This window comes from Myripristis murdjan, chromosome 2 (assembly GCF_902150065.1).
Source record: "Myripristis murdjan chromosome 2, fMyrMur1.1, whole genome shotgun sequence".
NCBI classification, from domain to species: domain Eukaryota; kingdom Metazoa; phylum Chordata; class Actinopteri; order Holocentriformes; family Holocentridae; genus Myripristis; species Myripristis murdjan.
Window position 1 is genome coordinate 5,648,084 of NC_043981.1, and position 16,178 is coordinate 5,664,261.

The following is a 16,178-nucleotide window of genomic DNA, read 5'->3' on the forward strand; positions in this document are numbered from 1 at the left end:
CTGCCAGACACTCCTGCTCATTAGTGTTACACAGCGCTCGCTGACCTGCACGGGCAGCTGGACACACTCCATGTCTGCCTCTCCTCACTGCCCGGATCACATCTCTGGTCATCCAAAGGTGACTTGGGTGTTGCCATTTGGGCTTTGATTTGACTTTAAATCAGTTTCTCTTCTGATTTCTCTGAGCTGTTTGTTTTATTGCAGGTATCATGCAAAATAAATCCTAGAATATCCTAGAATTAAAGTTAAGAATGCTGTCATAACCTTTTAATATTTCTTTACACCTTTAACAGAGCAGAAATGGACCGTTACAACCTTTTATCTATGCAGGGGCCACACACACACACACACACACACACACACACACACACACACACACACACACTCAAACCCACAGTGCAGTTTGGATCTGCTAGGCTCGAGGCGCCATCTGTTGTCCAAAGTACAGAGGTGTTGTAACATCTCTGTGAGAAAGGCTTTTATTTTTCCTGCAGTGGTGTCAGATTTCAATAACAGGATCATTTTTTTTTTTTTTTTTTCAATAAAATGCATTTGACTTTGTTGTTGATGTTGTTGTTATTGTTGTTCAATTATAATCAGATTATCTTGTTAGTAGTAATTAGAACAATAAGAAAGCCTACAACTGTGCTATGTTATATGACAAATCATTTTCATTATATTGCAATGACAATTTGTAACACACTGGAAGCTCTCATATAGGATGGAGTTTATTTGATAGGTGGAATTTATTTAATTTTTATTATTTTTGTCAGGCTCTGTCCCACATTAGAGGTTCCAGTACATATTACAGTTCACATTAACAATATGGTGAAAATGATATGTCATATAATATAATGCAGTTACAGATTTTCAGCAGCTTTTCCACTCGGACAAAAATAAAATTCGGGGGGAAACATCCAATACTCACAATTTTTCATCTGAAAATAGTTGTGGATTTAAAAAAGAAAGAAAAAAAGATGTTTTGTTTTTTTGACAGTATATCCTATATTAGTTGCTGTTTGCCTAGCAACCTGATAACAAAGTACTGGTCATAATTTACCCACTTTTTTATTTCCCGCTGATCCACTGCTGCGTTGGCTCAGTTACAAGGTGAAACCTGAAATTCTAAAAAGACATTTCTCAGCCGTGACGCAAACGCCTCATAATCTGTCACGGCCTTTCGGGACCTTGAGATGATAACTCAAGCTGCCATTTCAGAGCCAGAACGGCTGCTTTCATGCGAGCACACATATTGACACACACATTTACACAAACTGATCAAGACGAATGTCCACACACACACACACACACACACACACACACACACACACACAGCCCTAGAGTCTTATACAGATTATTGATTTCCTGCCTATCAGTTAATCAACTTAATGCACTGCTGAATGCTGTGTGTGTATCTGTTGCATGCAAAGGCTGTGCTCCCTGCACTAAATGTTAAATCCTGCTGTTGTGTGTTTATGTGCATTTTTCTCTACATCCACACCAAGACAAATTTCTTTATGTTTATTGTACTGAAATTAGAAGCAGCCACATAATCCACTCAAACACTCAGACTGACCCGTGTAATGGGATTACTCTCAGTTTGTCTTTAGAACCGACATAACGTGAAGCGAAACACACAGTTTATTCCAAATTACAGACTGCAATTTCAAAAGTGATCCTCAGCCATTATCAGCCATTGTTTCCGGCTGTGTGGACAGTATTCACAACCAAAACATGTTGCCTTTTGCTTGCGAGAAATCCGACAATAATCACCAGCAGGATTTCCAAGAAGTAATCTGTAATCCAGTACTTCTTTTATCATCTTAGCAGTTACAGAATTTGCAGCTGGAGAGTTAGACTGATATATTGGGCTGATAATGGCTGTTAAATACAAAATCAGATTCCTGCAACACTCTGTTTATCTGTCCATTTGTAAAACCCTCAGTTAAACCTTCCTCATTTCACCTTAATGAGCTGCTAGGCCTAAAACAGTTTTGTTACAGTGGATTCAAGTGGAGAGTTTTAGTGTTCTACTAGGGTCTAAATGTTGCTTCAGAGGCAAGAGGAACATTTCAGGGTAAACACTGAAATACGACAAATCAAAATGATATTCATAGTATCAACAAAGAACATCAGCAATGGGCTGCTTCAAGAAAAAACAGCCCACCAACCAACCAAACAGACAAATATCTTAGTATCTGCATTCATCTATAATTCAGTCAGTACAACCCACAAAGAGACAATGTATGCACTGGTTGATGTGGTGTGACGGTAAGTTTGACTTTGGCAGACTATTTTGGCAAATCTACTTTTATGTCAGCTGCTGCACACACATTTGAGCTCTCAAGTCACTGCTGCATATACATAGGTTCCACAGGGATTTAAAATTTAAAATAAATAAAATAAAGCAGATGTAAGCACGGAGAAGCTGTGGTCGGGCAGCTGGAGAAGCGACCTGGTGCACGTTCAGTCTGCAAACCATTGAACGACATGTTTCCTCGGCGTGAAACGGTGTGCCACGGGCTTTGACAGCTGTGGCCGAGGTGTTACCCAATCAGCCGCCACATTTAAATAAACCCTGCTGTATTAGAAAGGACAATGGACCCAACTAACGTAACACAACAGGGTGTTCAATGAACCGCTGTTTCTGTTTAAATAACAACCCAGTCTCAGGTCAAAATCTGCAATACCTACATTGGTAACCACTTGGTTAAGGTTAGGGAAATGTCATGGTTTACGTTAGAAAGTTACAAGAAATCTCACTTCCTCCCAGAACTGAGTGAATGTCCTGATTGAGCACTCCCTCGATCCTAATGTGGACTCTGATGCTTTTTATACTACACCACCAAACTACACCTTCATACAAACATGGGCTATTGACAGCTGAGGCAAAATGTGACACTGACACGGCGTCCTCTGCTGGAGCAAAATAGCCATTACAGCTTTTGATGTGAGACTGGGCTGTTCAATCAACATTTGGCTATATTATGTCGAGGCTAAACACGGCCTTGCTAAACTAAGGTGACACAAACAGCTTTGGATTATGAAGTGAGACGATGATTGGTTATCTCTGAAAAGCGAGCCGGTGTAAAGGCCAATCAGCTTACAGCACCTGAAGAGTGTCCTTGTATGTTTGTGATGACTGTGTAAGCAGTTAATTTGTTGGGGTTGTGGTGCTGTACCTGCTGAACTCCTGTGGCTCTTTCCCCCTGGGATTGGAATTGGAATGGGAAGAGTGTAACCTCGTGTCTGCATAATCTTTCCAGGTACAGATTTGGCTGAAGCTGTGTGCAGTCGTAACACGCAGCAGATGCAGGGGAGATAACTGCAGTGTGACTCCACCAGGGGAACTCAGCACGGCGTCTGTGATCGCAGGTGGGTATTTCATAACAGCAATGACATTTCCACCGTCACCCACACTTTGTAACAGCCAAGCCGGGGTCCGACACACGCACGGCCTCGTTTAAAGCTGCACACAGCAACTTCACACTCAGCTGCCCCCAAGTGACAAAAAACGAACAACTGCTACAGTTTTTAAAAGGTGAAACGTTTGAGGGACGTCATTACCCAGAAATCATGTAACCAACTGCCATCAGAAAACCTGATTTTAAGAATAAAAGCCCCCTTTTTTACATACAATTTAATCAACTGGTTTGAGTCACTTTTATTGTGTACATGTTAACCCTTTGAATGCCAGGAGACTGTGGGTGGGCACCCTCTGAGCACAGTTCATTTGATTTCTTTTCTTTCTTTCTTTTAGTTTTCATGTTTTGAAGGGAATTTGTTGGAATTTAATTTTGAATATACTTAATATTCCTTATACATTTATATTTTTTTTGTGACTTTTCCAATAATGATTTCAATTTTTGTTATTTATTTTCCTTTTAAATTTCTCTCTTTCTTTCTTTACACATTTCTGTAATTTTTAAATAATTTTCTGTTTTTTTGTTTTTTTTTTTTTGTAAGTTTCCTGGATCTTGTTTTGTGTTTTTTTTTTTACTTTTTTTTTTTTTTTTTTTTTTGCCAATTTGCTGATCACCGTTTTCCACATGTATTCAGGGGGAAAAAAGTGAATTTGCTTTGGTTTTGAAGGGTTAAATGCATGTGGAAGTCCTCTACTAAAAATAATAATAAAAAAAAGAGACTGAAGCAATATTCATCCCTTGCTGTCCACCAGTGCACATACTCAACTTTAAAATTCCGTTTCAACAAATGGGGCAAAGTCTTCTCCTCTGTCGTGACCCCAGTTTGTGATTCAGGCCGGTGAGGTATGTGTTTTTACATACAAATTTTGCCTAGTGCAGCTTTAATAATAAATGAAATATTCACATCAGATCCTGACCTCCTTCACATTCCACAATTTGAATTACATTTGCCCTGTATAACCTCTGAATATCTTTCTGCTGTTATGTACATGTTCATATTACATATATTACACTGTTTTACATGTTAGTACTGTACATCTAGTGACCGAATATGAAGCAATATGGGTGCAGTGTGGTTAAATGGCTGCAATCACAAAGAAAAATTGTGTTAATTGAGTGGTTACACAACAAGAATTTAGTCAAATGCATGCACACACACAACGCACACACACTCTTCTTGCATTCGTATGCTAAATCGATGGCCGACGTGATTCTACACTCTTGAAAAGGATGCATCATTTCAGACGACACATACTCAAAAACTAGTTTTCTAGTAGGCAATGTGTGCAAGAGTAACACAAATGTGTGCTGGCTCAGAGTAGACACACACAGATGTGTTGCAAAATCAATAAATAAATCAGCATACAGGACAGCAGGCCGACATGCTGGCGAATGTACACTCGAGTGTTTGATATCTGAGAGAATAAGGAAAACCGGAAAACATTTCTGCACATGTCAACGGGAAATCAAGTCAAAATATGTTGCCGTGTTGTTGCCGAGTTGCACTGGATTCCTCCATTGCCGTAATGCTGGTTGCTGCTCATGTGAGTCCAGTTTGTTGGACACCAAAAGTCACTGAAATGCTATAACGTTCTTCTGCCACAAGAGGTCAGTACATAGCCGTTTCCGTTCGAGTAAATGCTTTAATAGTCTTCTGCCACTAGATGGCAATAGGTAGCTCCACCACAGTTTGATGTGTCTGTATCTGTGGTCCTACTGAATTTGTCATTGAATTTGAAAGAGTCTTAATTTTGTCCTTATCCAATAATAAAGACTTTTTAGCAGATGTATTATTTAATTTGTCCTTTCAATCCCGCCGCAGCTCCTCAGGTGTAATGAAGTTGTTTATCAGGCCTGCGGCGCCTCACTTCCAGCCCCGCCTGCAGCAGGTAGGCGCCGAGTCCCAAAACAAACACTCCTCAAACTCTGATGATGCTGATGGAAGAGGAGGCTCTGTGAAGCTGAGCGAGGGAAACAAAAACAGTGAGAGAGGAGAGTTTTATACATAAACACATGACTCATAAACAGAGAGAGAGAGAGAGAGAGAGAGAGGCCAAGTCACATACATGTACACATGACTCATAAACATCCTGAAGGAAGTGTGTGGGTGTATCCGTGCACATTCACATGCACAACCATGTGCTCTCATGCACTCCTGGTATGAGGTCTGTTAAAAAAAAAAATGTACTAATCAATCTAATCAATGACCTTATCCGCTTGTGTGTGTGCATACGTGTGTGTGTGTGTGTGTGTGTGTGTGTGTGTGCATGCATATGTGTGTGTGTGTGTGTGTGTGAGCTTGACTTGACATCTGATGTTTCATGGGACCCAAGTGCACCCAGTGGTCATGTGCCAGGCTCAGCTGAATTCCTCATTTCCTCACTCTCACTAATTGCATTGAGTTGGAGATGCAGTTGTGGTTAAAAATATGAGAAATGGTCAGTATCCTCTCGTTTCTTTAGCTCTTTCCAATTAGGAAGTTATTAGTAATTACCTGTCACGTTTCAACTGTGCTTGGTTGCACGTGTGGTTGTTTTTACTTGTGTGTATGCGGCTAGGTCCATTTCACCTGCCCTGGGACTACGGTTGAAAATCAGCCATGCCGGTCAAACTGGCATGTTTACAGAATTTATCAATGCTTGTCCCAGCAAAACTAAAAGTAACTTTGCGGGGAGTGACATCACACCGGCTGGCTCTCCTTCAGAATAAGGGCGCTTGCCAAAAACAAAATGAAATCGAAAAGAAATCCCATTGAAACGGGAAGGGCAGCAACTTCCCAGAACCAAGTGCGGCACTTTGTTTACAGCGGGGGCCGATTTAGTGTAAAGAAACCAGCTTAGCGTGTTTCCTGATTTCCTTGCAAAACCACACTTCATAAATTAAACTAAGCTCTTTTTTCTAGGTTTAAAAGAGTACAACATAGAAATAAACCTAAAATTTTAACCAGATGTATCCATATAAAAGATTAATGCTGCCAATTATAACTCAAGAATACCGTGCTTCAGATGTATTGAAATGAAACTATTCCAACATATATTTCAACTGCTACTACATTGCATTTGGACATATTTGTAGCAAAAAAAACAATGCAATGCAACAATCATTTTAACACACACGTGCATGACGCAGTGGTGCATACATAATGTAAGCAGAATAAATCTGCCACATCTGCAGTGCAGTAAGTGATTCTCTCATGAGAAATGAGTGACCTTCTATGCAGAGAAACCCACCGAGAGGATTAAATATCATTCTGGCCCGGCTCTACAACATCACTGCAAATATTATTTTTCAATTGTAAGGAATTCAAGAGTAAGTTTTCACTTTCTGGTGGCCACGTTGGAAGTGCTCAGCTTTTGGCAACGACAGTATGGAATATGCATGCATTTGTGTGCTGTTTTTTAAGTAGAGACTGATCATTTTATCACTGAAACAGCTGATGAACTTTATGTTTAGTCAGTGAACCATGACGTCGGCTCGGAGGAGGTGTAAGAACGCGCTGAAATATTTTGTTAAAACCTGGAGGCGTTCACATGGTTAAGACTTTGGGACGGTAATTGTAAGATGAATAGTTTTTGCACTCCTTCTTGTTTGCATAAGGGATTTTACAGTCAAACAATATTATTATCTTATTATCTCGAGGAGCAGAAGAACCCAGCATCTGTGGATTCACTTCCATGTTTGCCGCCTTTGTTGACGCTCTTCTGGGTGCAATTTGTGATGCCAAGTGGGAGAGCCCACAAAAACACGTCCTACTTGTAAATTCTACTAAGAGGCTGCTGTATTTCTCCCTACTCTGCAGCTCATATTTATGTAAAGCTGATATGACACTAATGTGACGCAACTAGGACTGGGAGATAATATTACTGATGTATCGTCTTTAATGATGACAAGGTGATTTTGGGGTATTATGAAACACAAAATCTCACAAATCTAGGAACACTGCAAAATAAAAAATATATACATCTTACCATTTAGTCTCATCTTCAGTGTTAAAAGCTTGTTTGTGATTGAGTGTTATTGTCTTGTTCCTAGTGGGCTGATCTGCCTTTTTCTGTCTTGTTCTCAGAAATATTACTGAATCTCATGAAACTGCATTGGAAATAATTTGGGATTATCTCATCCCACTAGAAGATGTTTTCACTTCTATTTTTTAATAAGAAAAACAAGATTAAAATGACTTTAGAGTTTATTTGACATTACATATAATGTCCCCATTTGTTTCAGTGGGATCAACATTAATCTGATTATTTCAAGGTCCTGATAAACATGTCAAATGCATTTTCAAAGCCTTATTTTGAAATGATCTTGCTGTTCCTAGTGTGCACTAAAGCGCCACTACTGGTCAGAAACTGCGTTTAATGTGTTTTTGCATGCATAGTCATATTGTGATATTGATTTTAACCATATCGCCCAGCCCTAGTTACACATCATATGTTATCATCTGATGTGCCTAATGGCGTTAGGTGCCTAATAGCTAATAGCTAGTTGCATGTTAAATTAAGCCTGCTGGCTCCTCAGCTAGCTAACAGTTTGTTCAGGTCAGTCTAAGGGTGCTTTCAGACCTGTGGCCCGTTTGCTTTGTCCCGATTCAGGGGCTAAAGCGATACAGTTGTTTCGTTTTTCGTTTGGGGCGTTTGTGTTCACAGGGCAACCGTCTGTAGCGGTTCAAAGCTGTAAACAAATGCCATGCGTGAACCAACTGTTCTCTCATTGGTCAGAAATTACCCCGAAAGAAGAAGTTTTCTCTTCCGTTCTTACCCCGGGAAAAACAAAAACCATGGAGCATCTTCAGTGTGTGTGGCTAGTTTGTTTCTGTGTGTTTCTGTGGTTAATGCACCAGTGTTCTGTAACCGAGGAAAACATCCAGTTCTACCAGGAATCAAGACTGTGCAGGGAAAATAATATCATACTGCATCTACTGAGAAGAAGACGGGCCGCGACAAGGAATCGCCGACGAAGATGGGCTCTGCCGCTGGTTGAACCACAGTTCTGAGTGAGTTGTGTCGGTTGCTGTGTCGATTATGTTCTCACTGCAAACGAACCGCTCCAGGGCTCGAATGGAAGCGAGCCGAGACCACCTCTTCTAGGCGATCTCAGCCCGCTTGTTTTGTCCCACATCCGAGCGCGATTGTGTTCACATATGTCCAAACAAACCGATCTTTAGGGGGAAACGCTCCCTGTTTCGGAACAACTGCTCCAAACGGGACAGGTCTGAAAGCACCCTAAATCTTAAAGAGTGTTTTGGAGTAGAAACTAAACATAAAGACCATTTGAATGCATTTGAAAAAAAAAAAAAAAATCTGCCGTGCCACATGATTCACTTTCACTTATAACATTACTGAATGGATCTGCAGCTACACCACAAGCTTTTTCAGGTATCTCCCTTTTTCTGGTCTGGTTGTTATATATTTAGCCAGGATGGTGCCAGCACTGGTTGCTAGGAGATTTCTGACGCAACTGGAAAGCATCTACAGAGGACACAACATATTCCTGAGAGCCCAGTATGATCATGCATTATAGAGAAGTGCCATAACAAAATAAAAGCCATGGAGATGAGGTAAGATTTTTTGTTTGTGCTACTTTCTGAATGAAGTCCAGGGATAGGAAAGTAAAAGTACAGAGAAAATGGTGGTGTGTCGTCCCCTGGCGAGCCGTCTCACCTTGCTGCTGCGCACGGCTCCGTTGTGGCAGATGGGTGAGCTGTGGGAGGAAGTGTTGTAGTAAGAGGAAGTGGCGCGCACCAACGGCCGCTTGGCTTTCTCCTTTGTGCCGTTGGAGTCGTTGTCTTTGATGATGTCGTACTGTCGGCAGAACAGGGCGATGACGGCTAGGAAGACGCACACACACGGAAAAATCAAAGAGACGGCACAAAAGTAAAATGTGAGCGCATGTGCACGTGGAGGAAGACGCCAAGGCCTCTGATGTAATCAAGCGGAAAATCCAGATGTACACCCAGTCAGACACACTCACCTGCCCAAAGCAGCAGTACAGTGGTGATAATGAGCAGCTCTCCTGTCTGCAGGTGAGGAGTCATGCCCAGACCCTCCATTGCAGGTTCATCTACACAGAAAAAACAGACATTCAACACTGTAACGCTTCACTAACAAGGACACATGGCAAGGGAAAAAAAAAGCGCATGCATCCTCGGGGTGCAACGATTTGTTCATTGCATCAAAGCATTAATTATAAATTCTGCCAATTCACTCATATTGATCTGCTGCAGGGAGTAACCAGAATGCCTCACTCTGACTTTGGCCTGAATTGGTATGAAATGCTTTGAATCAATCAGTTGGGATTCTTAAAAGCACAGCATGCAGTTTCAAAAGGGAGGACACACCACTTTGTTCACTGATATTAAGGATGAGGCCGAAGAAGATTAAAACCCCTCAGATTCACTTTAAAAAGCTTGAATGTAATGTTTTGATGTCAGATGTCCATAAAGACATACACAATGGAACAAAATGGATTAAAATGTAAGTGTTGTCCTGAGCTCCTGAGATTTCTAAGTGCTATTCTTTTGAGAATTGGGGAACATTCATCATTCTTCACCACATCATATCACAGTGTCTGCCTTTAAAATAGACCTGCTGTTGTGATGATCAGAATACTATAAATTGCAACTTTTGCTGATAATATTTTGCTTTTGAAGGGATAATTACATTAATATAGCCTTGCAGTGTTGCACATGCTTATGCAATGGATATACATTTTTTTGTAAAAGTGGGGCAAAGAAGAAAAACAGGGATGATGCAACGTGCCGATAAAACATCAGAGGAAGATGCTCTTTGGTTTGGAATCCAAAGCCCAAACCCCCAAAGGCCAAGGAGTCCAGAGCCCAACACAAACTGTAAAAGCCTTTATTTCACTGGCTCGGTTAGAGACATTTAAAGAGTAACACACCCTGTGAAGCCCGCCCTCTAGTGGTGAAAAGTAGAGTGCGTGGTCTTTGGTGGCAGCTGATGTCACCACAGAGATTTGGGGTTGGGGTTTTGTTACTCTTTAAAAATACTTAAAATGCTCATATGCGTTTTGGTGCAGGTCTTCATGAGGTTCAAAGGCTTTTCAAGGAAGTGTTCCTTGGACTTCCGTTTCATTTTGGCTGGAAGTGTTGCATCACTTCGGACACTCACACACAAATTTTGGATTACAAACTCGAATCTCATTCAAACAAGTAAACAAGCAAAAAAAAAAAAAAAAAAAAAATCACTTGAATAATAAATCGAATCAGCAGCTAGTGAATCCTGAATCAAACCTCTGTCAGGTCAAAGTTGCAAATTCTTAACTTATACATCAGCTATTAGGGAAAGAGCTCGCTTTGTGCATGTTTTGTGTGTGTAGGTGTGTGTTTACGGTGGTCGAGGACTCCTGCTGGGTAATGGTCGCTCCTCTCCAGCGTCCTGAAGTGGACGGTGCGGCTGGGTTGGCTGTCGCCGTGAGGCCCGACGGACTGCACCTATTAAAAATGCCAAACAGACAGAGCAGAGAGCAGCGACATTATCGGAAGATGAGTCTCAGCAATGATGATAAGAGAACGGCCCGCCCGAGTATTTTTAGCCAGCTAATGGTTTTGTGTTTTTTGGCCGGGCTCCTGAATGATCGGGGGAAGGCAAACTACAAGTGGAGGAGCAGACTCAGAGGTTAGAGCACAGCTTGCACAACAATAAAGGGAATATAGATCTGAGCTCAGAGCTCATTTGGGAGTCTTGCCTCCTCCGGTCCATTTTTAGGAACAAATGAGGGTGTGGAGGCCAAGCAGTCAAGGAAAAATCCACCCGAAAACATTTTTCAGTTTCAGCGATCTATAGGAGCAACAGCTTCTTTGCACCAATGTCCAATAATCATACAGGGAGGAATCCATCATAAGCGGAGAAATATTCATCTTAGTCCTAAAAATTGAAAAATCTGCCAGTGGGATGAGATAACACAGTTCCACATGTTTCAGGAATTTTTCTGTGAACAAGCATAAATATGTTGAAACGAGGCAGATCAGCCGGATCAGATCATGAAAATGAACCTTCATTCAAGAAAATTCTGAATACAAGATGATCAGCATTGGAAACAAGTGGGGTTATCTCATGCCACGGGCGGATTTATTTATTTTTTTTTAAACCTTGTTTCAGACTAAATAGCTTGTTGTGGTGGATATTTTTGGCAGGGTAATACAGAAATTTCTCCCCCGACCATAGCCTCAATAGACCAGAGCAATGCAGCTGCAAGGCATTGTTACACTTTCAAGAAGGGGTGCAACTCAAAGTTTTCCTCAACTGGAGAAACTTTCTCTCCCTTGCTATATATTCTTATGATTATCACACTCTCCACCTACACATATAACCCACAGCTGAATCCATCTAGTTAAACTGGCTGTCTGGGGTTCATCGAGGAGCACTCTGGTAAGTATAGGAAATCACTGATTGAAGTAGACGATGCAGGTTGAGGGGAAGTGGCTACAGCAACAAAGCTAATTAGAACACTTCAACACCAATTATAATTTACTGCAACTCATAAAGTGATGATGCATAGCAATGTAAAAAAGGACGTGAGATTTTTTTAGACGCATCTGATCAGAGAAACTGTCCTTGAGCAAGACACCGAACCCTTCCCTGCCAGCTTATTCAAAGTCACTCTGGAGAGAGATAATGATTTGATTTTTTTTTGCTATAGATCCCCGCAGGAAAATTCCCCTTTTGCCTTCCTCTCCTACACAAAAAGGTCAGAGGTCAGGCAGCAGCCGGTAGGGAATCAGTGACACTTCTGCAGGGCGGATGCTCGCCAGCGTGTGGACTGAGCTGAGTCCGCCAACTGAAGGACAATCTGCACGAGTTTGTCACTCTGTAATAAAGATATAATGGATTATATAAAGTTTAATAGAGCTATAATAATAGAGCTACAAATTAGATACCGCTCCATCATCCAGTGGCTGGAATTAGGGCCGGTTATTGATGATGGAAACTATGAGCGATTATCTGCAGTAAGCACACTTGAACAGTATCAGAACTAATTACAGATACCATTAGTCATAATAACTAACAGGTTCGCTATAAAGAGAGTGTTACCAGTGTATTCTGAAGTTAATTATATGTTGAGAGGTGGAGGTGGATAAGAGAAGTGCATCACACAATGTCATATATTCATTTTTGCGGGAGGCAAAGGGGGTAGCCATCTACTTGAAGTTCCTTAATAAAAGTTTTTTTTTCCTCTTTTATGAAAAATATCCAATTTCCAAGAGGATCTAATTTGTGAATCTTTACTAAAACCCCTGCTAATGTAATTCTTTAAAGGTGAGCAGCTTTTTAAGGCAGGGTGATTCACAGCAGCTATTCAAAGGCAGAGAAAATCTGAGGGTACATTACGGCCCGTAAATGAAGAATTAATAGAAAAAAAATTCTGAATTGTGAAATGGATGAATAAAATGTGATATGAAAGGATCCTCACCTCCTATGCTCCACTGACTGCTTCTACGCCGCTGCGCTCAGGCAGACGCCTCAATCATATCAGAGGTGGACGACAATATCTGATGTTTAATGAAAGCATCTGTCTAATATCCATCTGATATGTATAGATATGTGTGAAATGTACTGCAAAGTGATACAGATGAGAGCAATCAGAGAAATATTACACCTGCAAGAATACTCGAGGCATCCTCCAGTGGGTGACTGTGAGCGCTAAAATCTGATTAAACGAGAGTAAAATGAATAGTTGACTATGAGACTTTTCCAGAAAATCAGCTCTATGAAAGATTAAAAAGAAAAAAAAAAATGGCTCCACTGATAAAAAGAATAGTAAAGGAGAAAGTGGACATCCTTGGCTACTATCTCTTCCAATCCTATGACTTGCTACCTATTAACTACATTTAAACCATAACCCAAATAATCTCATACTGACCATAGAAAAGGCCACTTGAGGTGAATATGATAATATGAATATGATAATATTACTATTGAGAGGTCATTTAAGGTCATATCAGATTTTGAAGAAAAATTTTAAATCTATAGAATGAGTGTACCGTTGGATCAGCACTAAACGTAAACTCAGCTAAAAACTGTTGAATTTAAGGCAGAAAAGCAAATTCACCCCCTGATTTCTCTCATCTCTTTGCCTTTTCAAGAGAGAGACACAAAGCGATGCAGTTGTTTTTCTACAGTGCTGGGAGCCAGTGAAAGAGAAAATTGACTCCACTGCTTCGTGGCTTGTCCTTTTTCTTCCTTTCAGCATGATCAAAACCGTTGCATAGCTTTGTGTTTCACTGTTAATAAAGGCAAAAGGGAGTCAAGCGCTTTTCCATCTTACCGGCTCATGTTAGAAAAATGATTTTACGTTACAGCTTTTTGTTTTCCTGTTATTAAATAGAAAAAATGATGGCCCTGAAGGTACATGCTGTAATGATCAAAGATATACATTAAAAAAAACAGAAATTGTGAACTGGAGAAAACTAGCATACTGTAGTTAGGAAAATACACATTTCTATGAGTTTAGATGAATGAGATATGGAACTGTTTTGGAAAATTTATGCTTGATTTCCTCTGCAACCAAACAGCATCTCATGTAATTATGTCTTCACTGTAAACTCTGTGCTTAGTAACAATGACAATGATTATTTTATCGCATTTAGCAAGAGCCCAGTGCTGCAGCCGATGGCCGAACACAGGTACTGCATGCTGTTGTGTTTCATCTCACTGCAGTCAGTGGCAGTGATTCAGGATTTGGTGTAGTCTCAGCCTGGATGAGGCGACATGGCCCTCCAGAGAGCAGAGCCTGTGTGTGTGTGTGTGTGTGTGTGTGTGTGTCTCACCTGGACACTGTAGTGTGTGTCCTCGTCCAGATCCCACAACACACACCAGCGGCTGGATGTGTTTACCTCTCGGATGGAGCGCTGCATCAGGCCATCCTGCCTCTGCAGACACACGTGCAAATAAAATCTTAAAACGTGCCATCTGATGGGCCGCTTTTCTACTGAGCGCCTTACCTTGAGAGAATACATTTTTAGCACACTCCCCCTTCCACACACACACACACGCAAACACACACATACATCAATACAGACAGACACATGTAAGCAAACATGCCTTCATCTAAAACACTGGGGATTAGAAATAGGGAATCATATCACAATTCAGTGTATTACAGTGTAAACCTATGACAATATGCATCATGTGTCTGAAAAATCATTTACATACTGCTCTAGTTATCACACGAGACAGCTCGACCATCACAGCTTTACAATTTGCATTATTCCTTATGCAAATAAAATGTTTTCCTATATATATTACCTGTTGATATATCGCATGACTCAGAGTTTTATATTACTTGTTTTTACAAAGTTAACACTCAAGGCTGCACTGAACAACATCTATGAATATTTAATGGGAAAATATTAATGTTTCATATGCAAAAAAGCATTTTATATATAAACCAAATAATATACTGTAGTACTATATTGCAATATGCCATAATACATAGATTCACTATAGTTTGATTGTGGTATGTTTTCTATGTAAAGATATGTACAGGCATACATCCTAACATCTACTGTACTGAAAACTACTAGCTTCATATATATGGATACATATTATTTAATTTTCAACATAGATTGCACTATATTTTCTCATTTTGTTGTCATTTTGTCCAGTCACTATTAGGAATTCATTTTGATATATTTAATTTCATTCCAAAAGAGGAGACAACATGTCCAGCTCTTATGGGAGCACATCCCCAGACAGTCAGGCAGTTGAACCTGTTCAGGTTTAGTGTCTTGCTCAAAGACACCTGCAGGTGAAAGCCAGCCCCTCCTGTCTGGGAGACCCTGAGCACGTCGTCATGGAGCCGGCTGTCCAGGGTGCTGGCAGCTCCAGCTGGCACAGATCAGCCAGACTGCACAGACCCACATGAGCAATGTGACTCAGGGAGGGAGGTGCCTTAAGTGATATTACTTTTTGGCTTTCTATTCTCCCTGTATGCTCCATTAGAGATAGCTGGATCCTGAGACTTGCCTCTTAATGAGACAAACTGATTCATCTCTGTGCTACTCTACACTGATCTCCATCTCAACAAGTCATTTAGTCTTCATCGCTTGTCTTGTTTCAGTTCAAACATTGTAAAAATTACCCAGTGGGATAAGGTAATCCCACTTGTTTCTGACACTAATCAACTCGTCTCCAGAATTTTCTTGAGGCAAGTGTCATTTTCATGACCCTAACAGCCTTATTCTGCCTTATATTTACACTTGTTCCCTGAAAAATTCCTGAAAAAAGTCAAACTGCATTGGAAACCAATGAGATTATCTCATCCCTCTAGTAGATTTTTTTGCTTTGTTTGAAGAAAAATAAGATTTTAACACTGAACATGAGAGTGAATGACTTGCTAAGATGGAGATTTTTGCAGTGTTTGAGCCATTAAGCTTGAGAGCTGTGTATCCTCTCCTCTAGTACTGTATGTTCTTTGAATCAGTATCATATTCACTCTACTTTACTGTAAACTCTCTGTAGCTTGCCTTGGAGGTATTTCAGTTCAGTTTAGTCTGTGACTTTATAGCCAGAGTGCCCTGTTGGCTTTAGGTTTTGTTATTTTGCCAAACTTGCACTATATTAAGTCAAGTCAAATCAAAAAGGTCTTTTATCAGCCCTTCCAAATTTACTCCCCTGACACAACAACAGGATTCAAACCGGGGCCTGTAATTATGGGAAAACTGCACAAACCACAAAGCCCTGCCTGCTTAAACTATTTGATTTATGTGCAGAATTGATTGATCAGACAGAA

At 40.6% G+C, this 16,178-nt stretch overlaps 1 protein-coding gene across 1 annotated transcript in view; it reads right to left on the reverse strand.

Annotated features, from left to right (window-relative positions):
• Positions 1-4,076: 4,076 nt before the first annotated feature.
• The window catches only part of LOC115373129 (fibronectin type III domain-containing protein 4-like), a 33,086-nt gene continuing 20,984 nt past the window's right edge, over positions 4,077-16,178 (reverse strand). The window contains exons 3-7 of the mRNA XM_030071402.1: positions 14,215-14,316; positions 10,776-10,878; positions 9,396-9,485; positions 9,086-9,252; positions 4,077-5,386 (exon numbers count right to left, since the gene is read on the reverse strand). Of these exons, the coding sequence (XP_029927262.1) occupies positions 5,345-5,386; positions 9,086-9,252; positions 9,396-9,485; positions 10,776-10,878; positions 14,215-14,316 (504 nt within the window). The 3' untranslated portion in view covers positions 4,077-5,344. The remainder of the gene's footprint in view (positions 5,387-9,085; positions 9,253-9,395; positions 9,486-10,775; positions 10,879-14,214; positions 14,317-16,178) is intronic.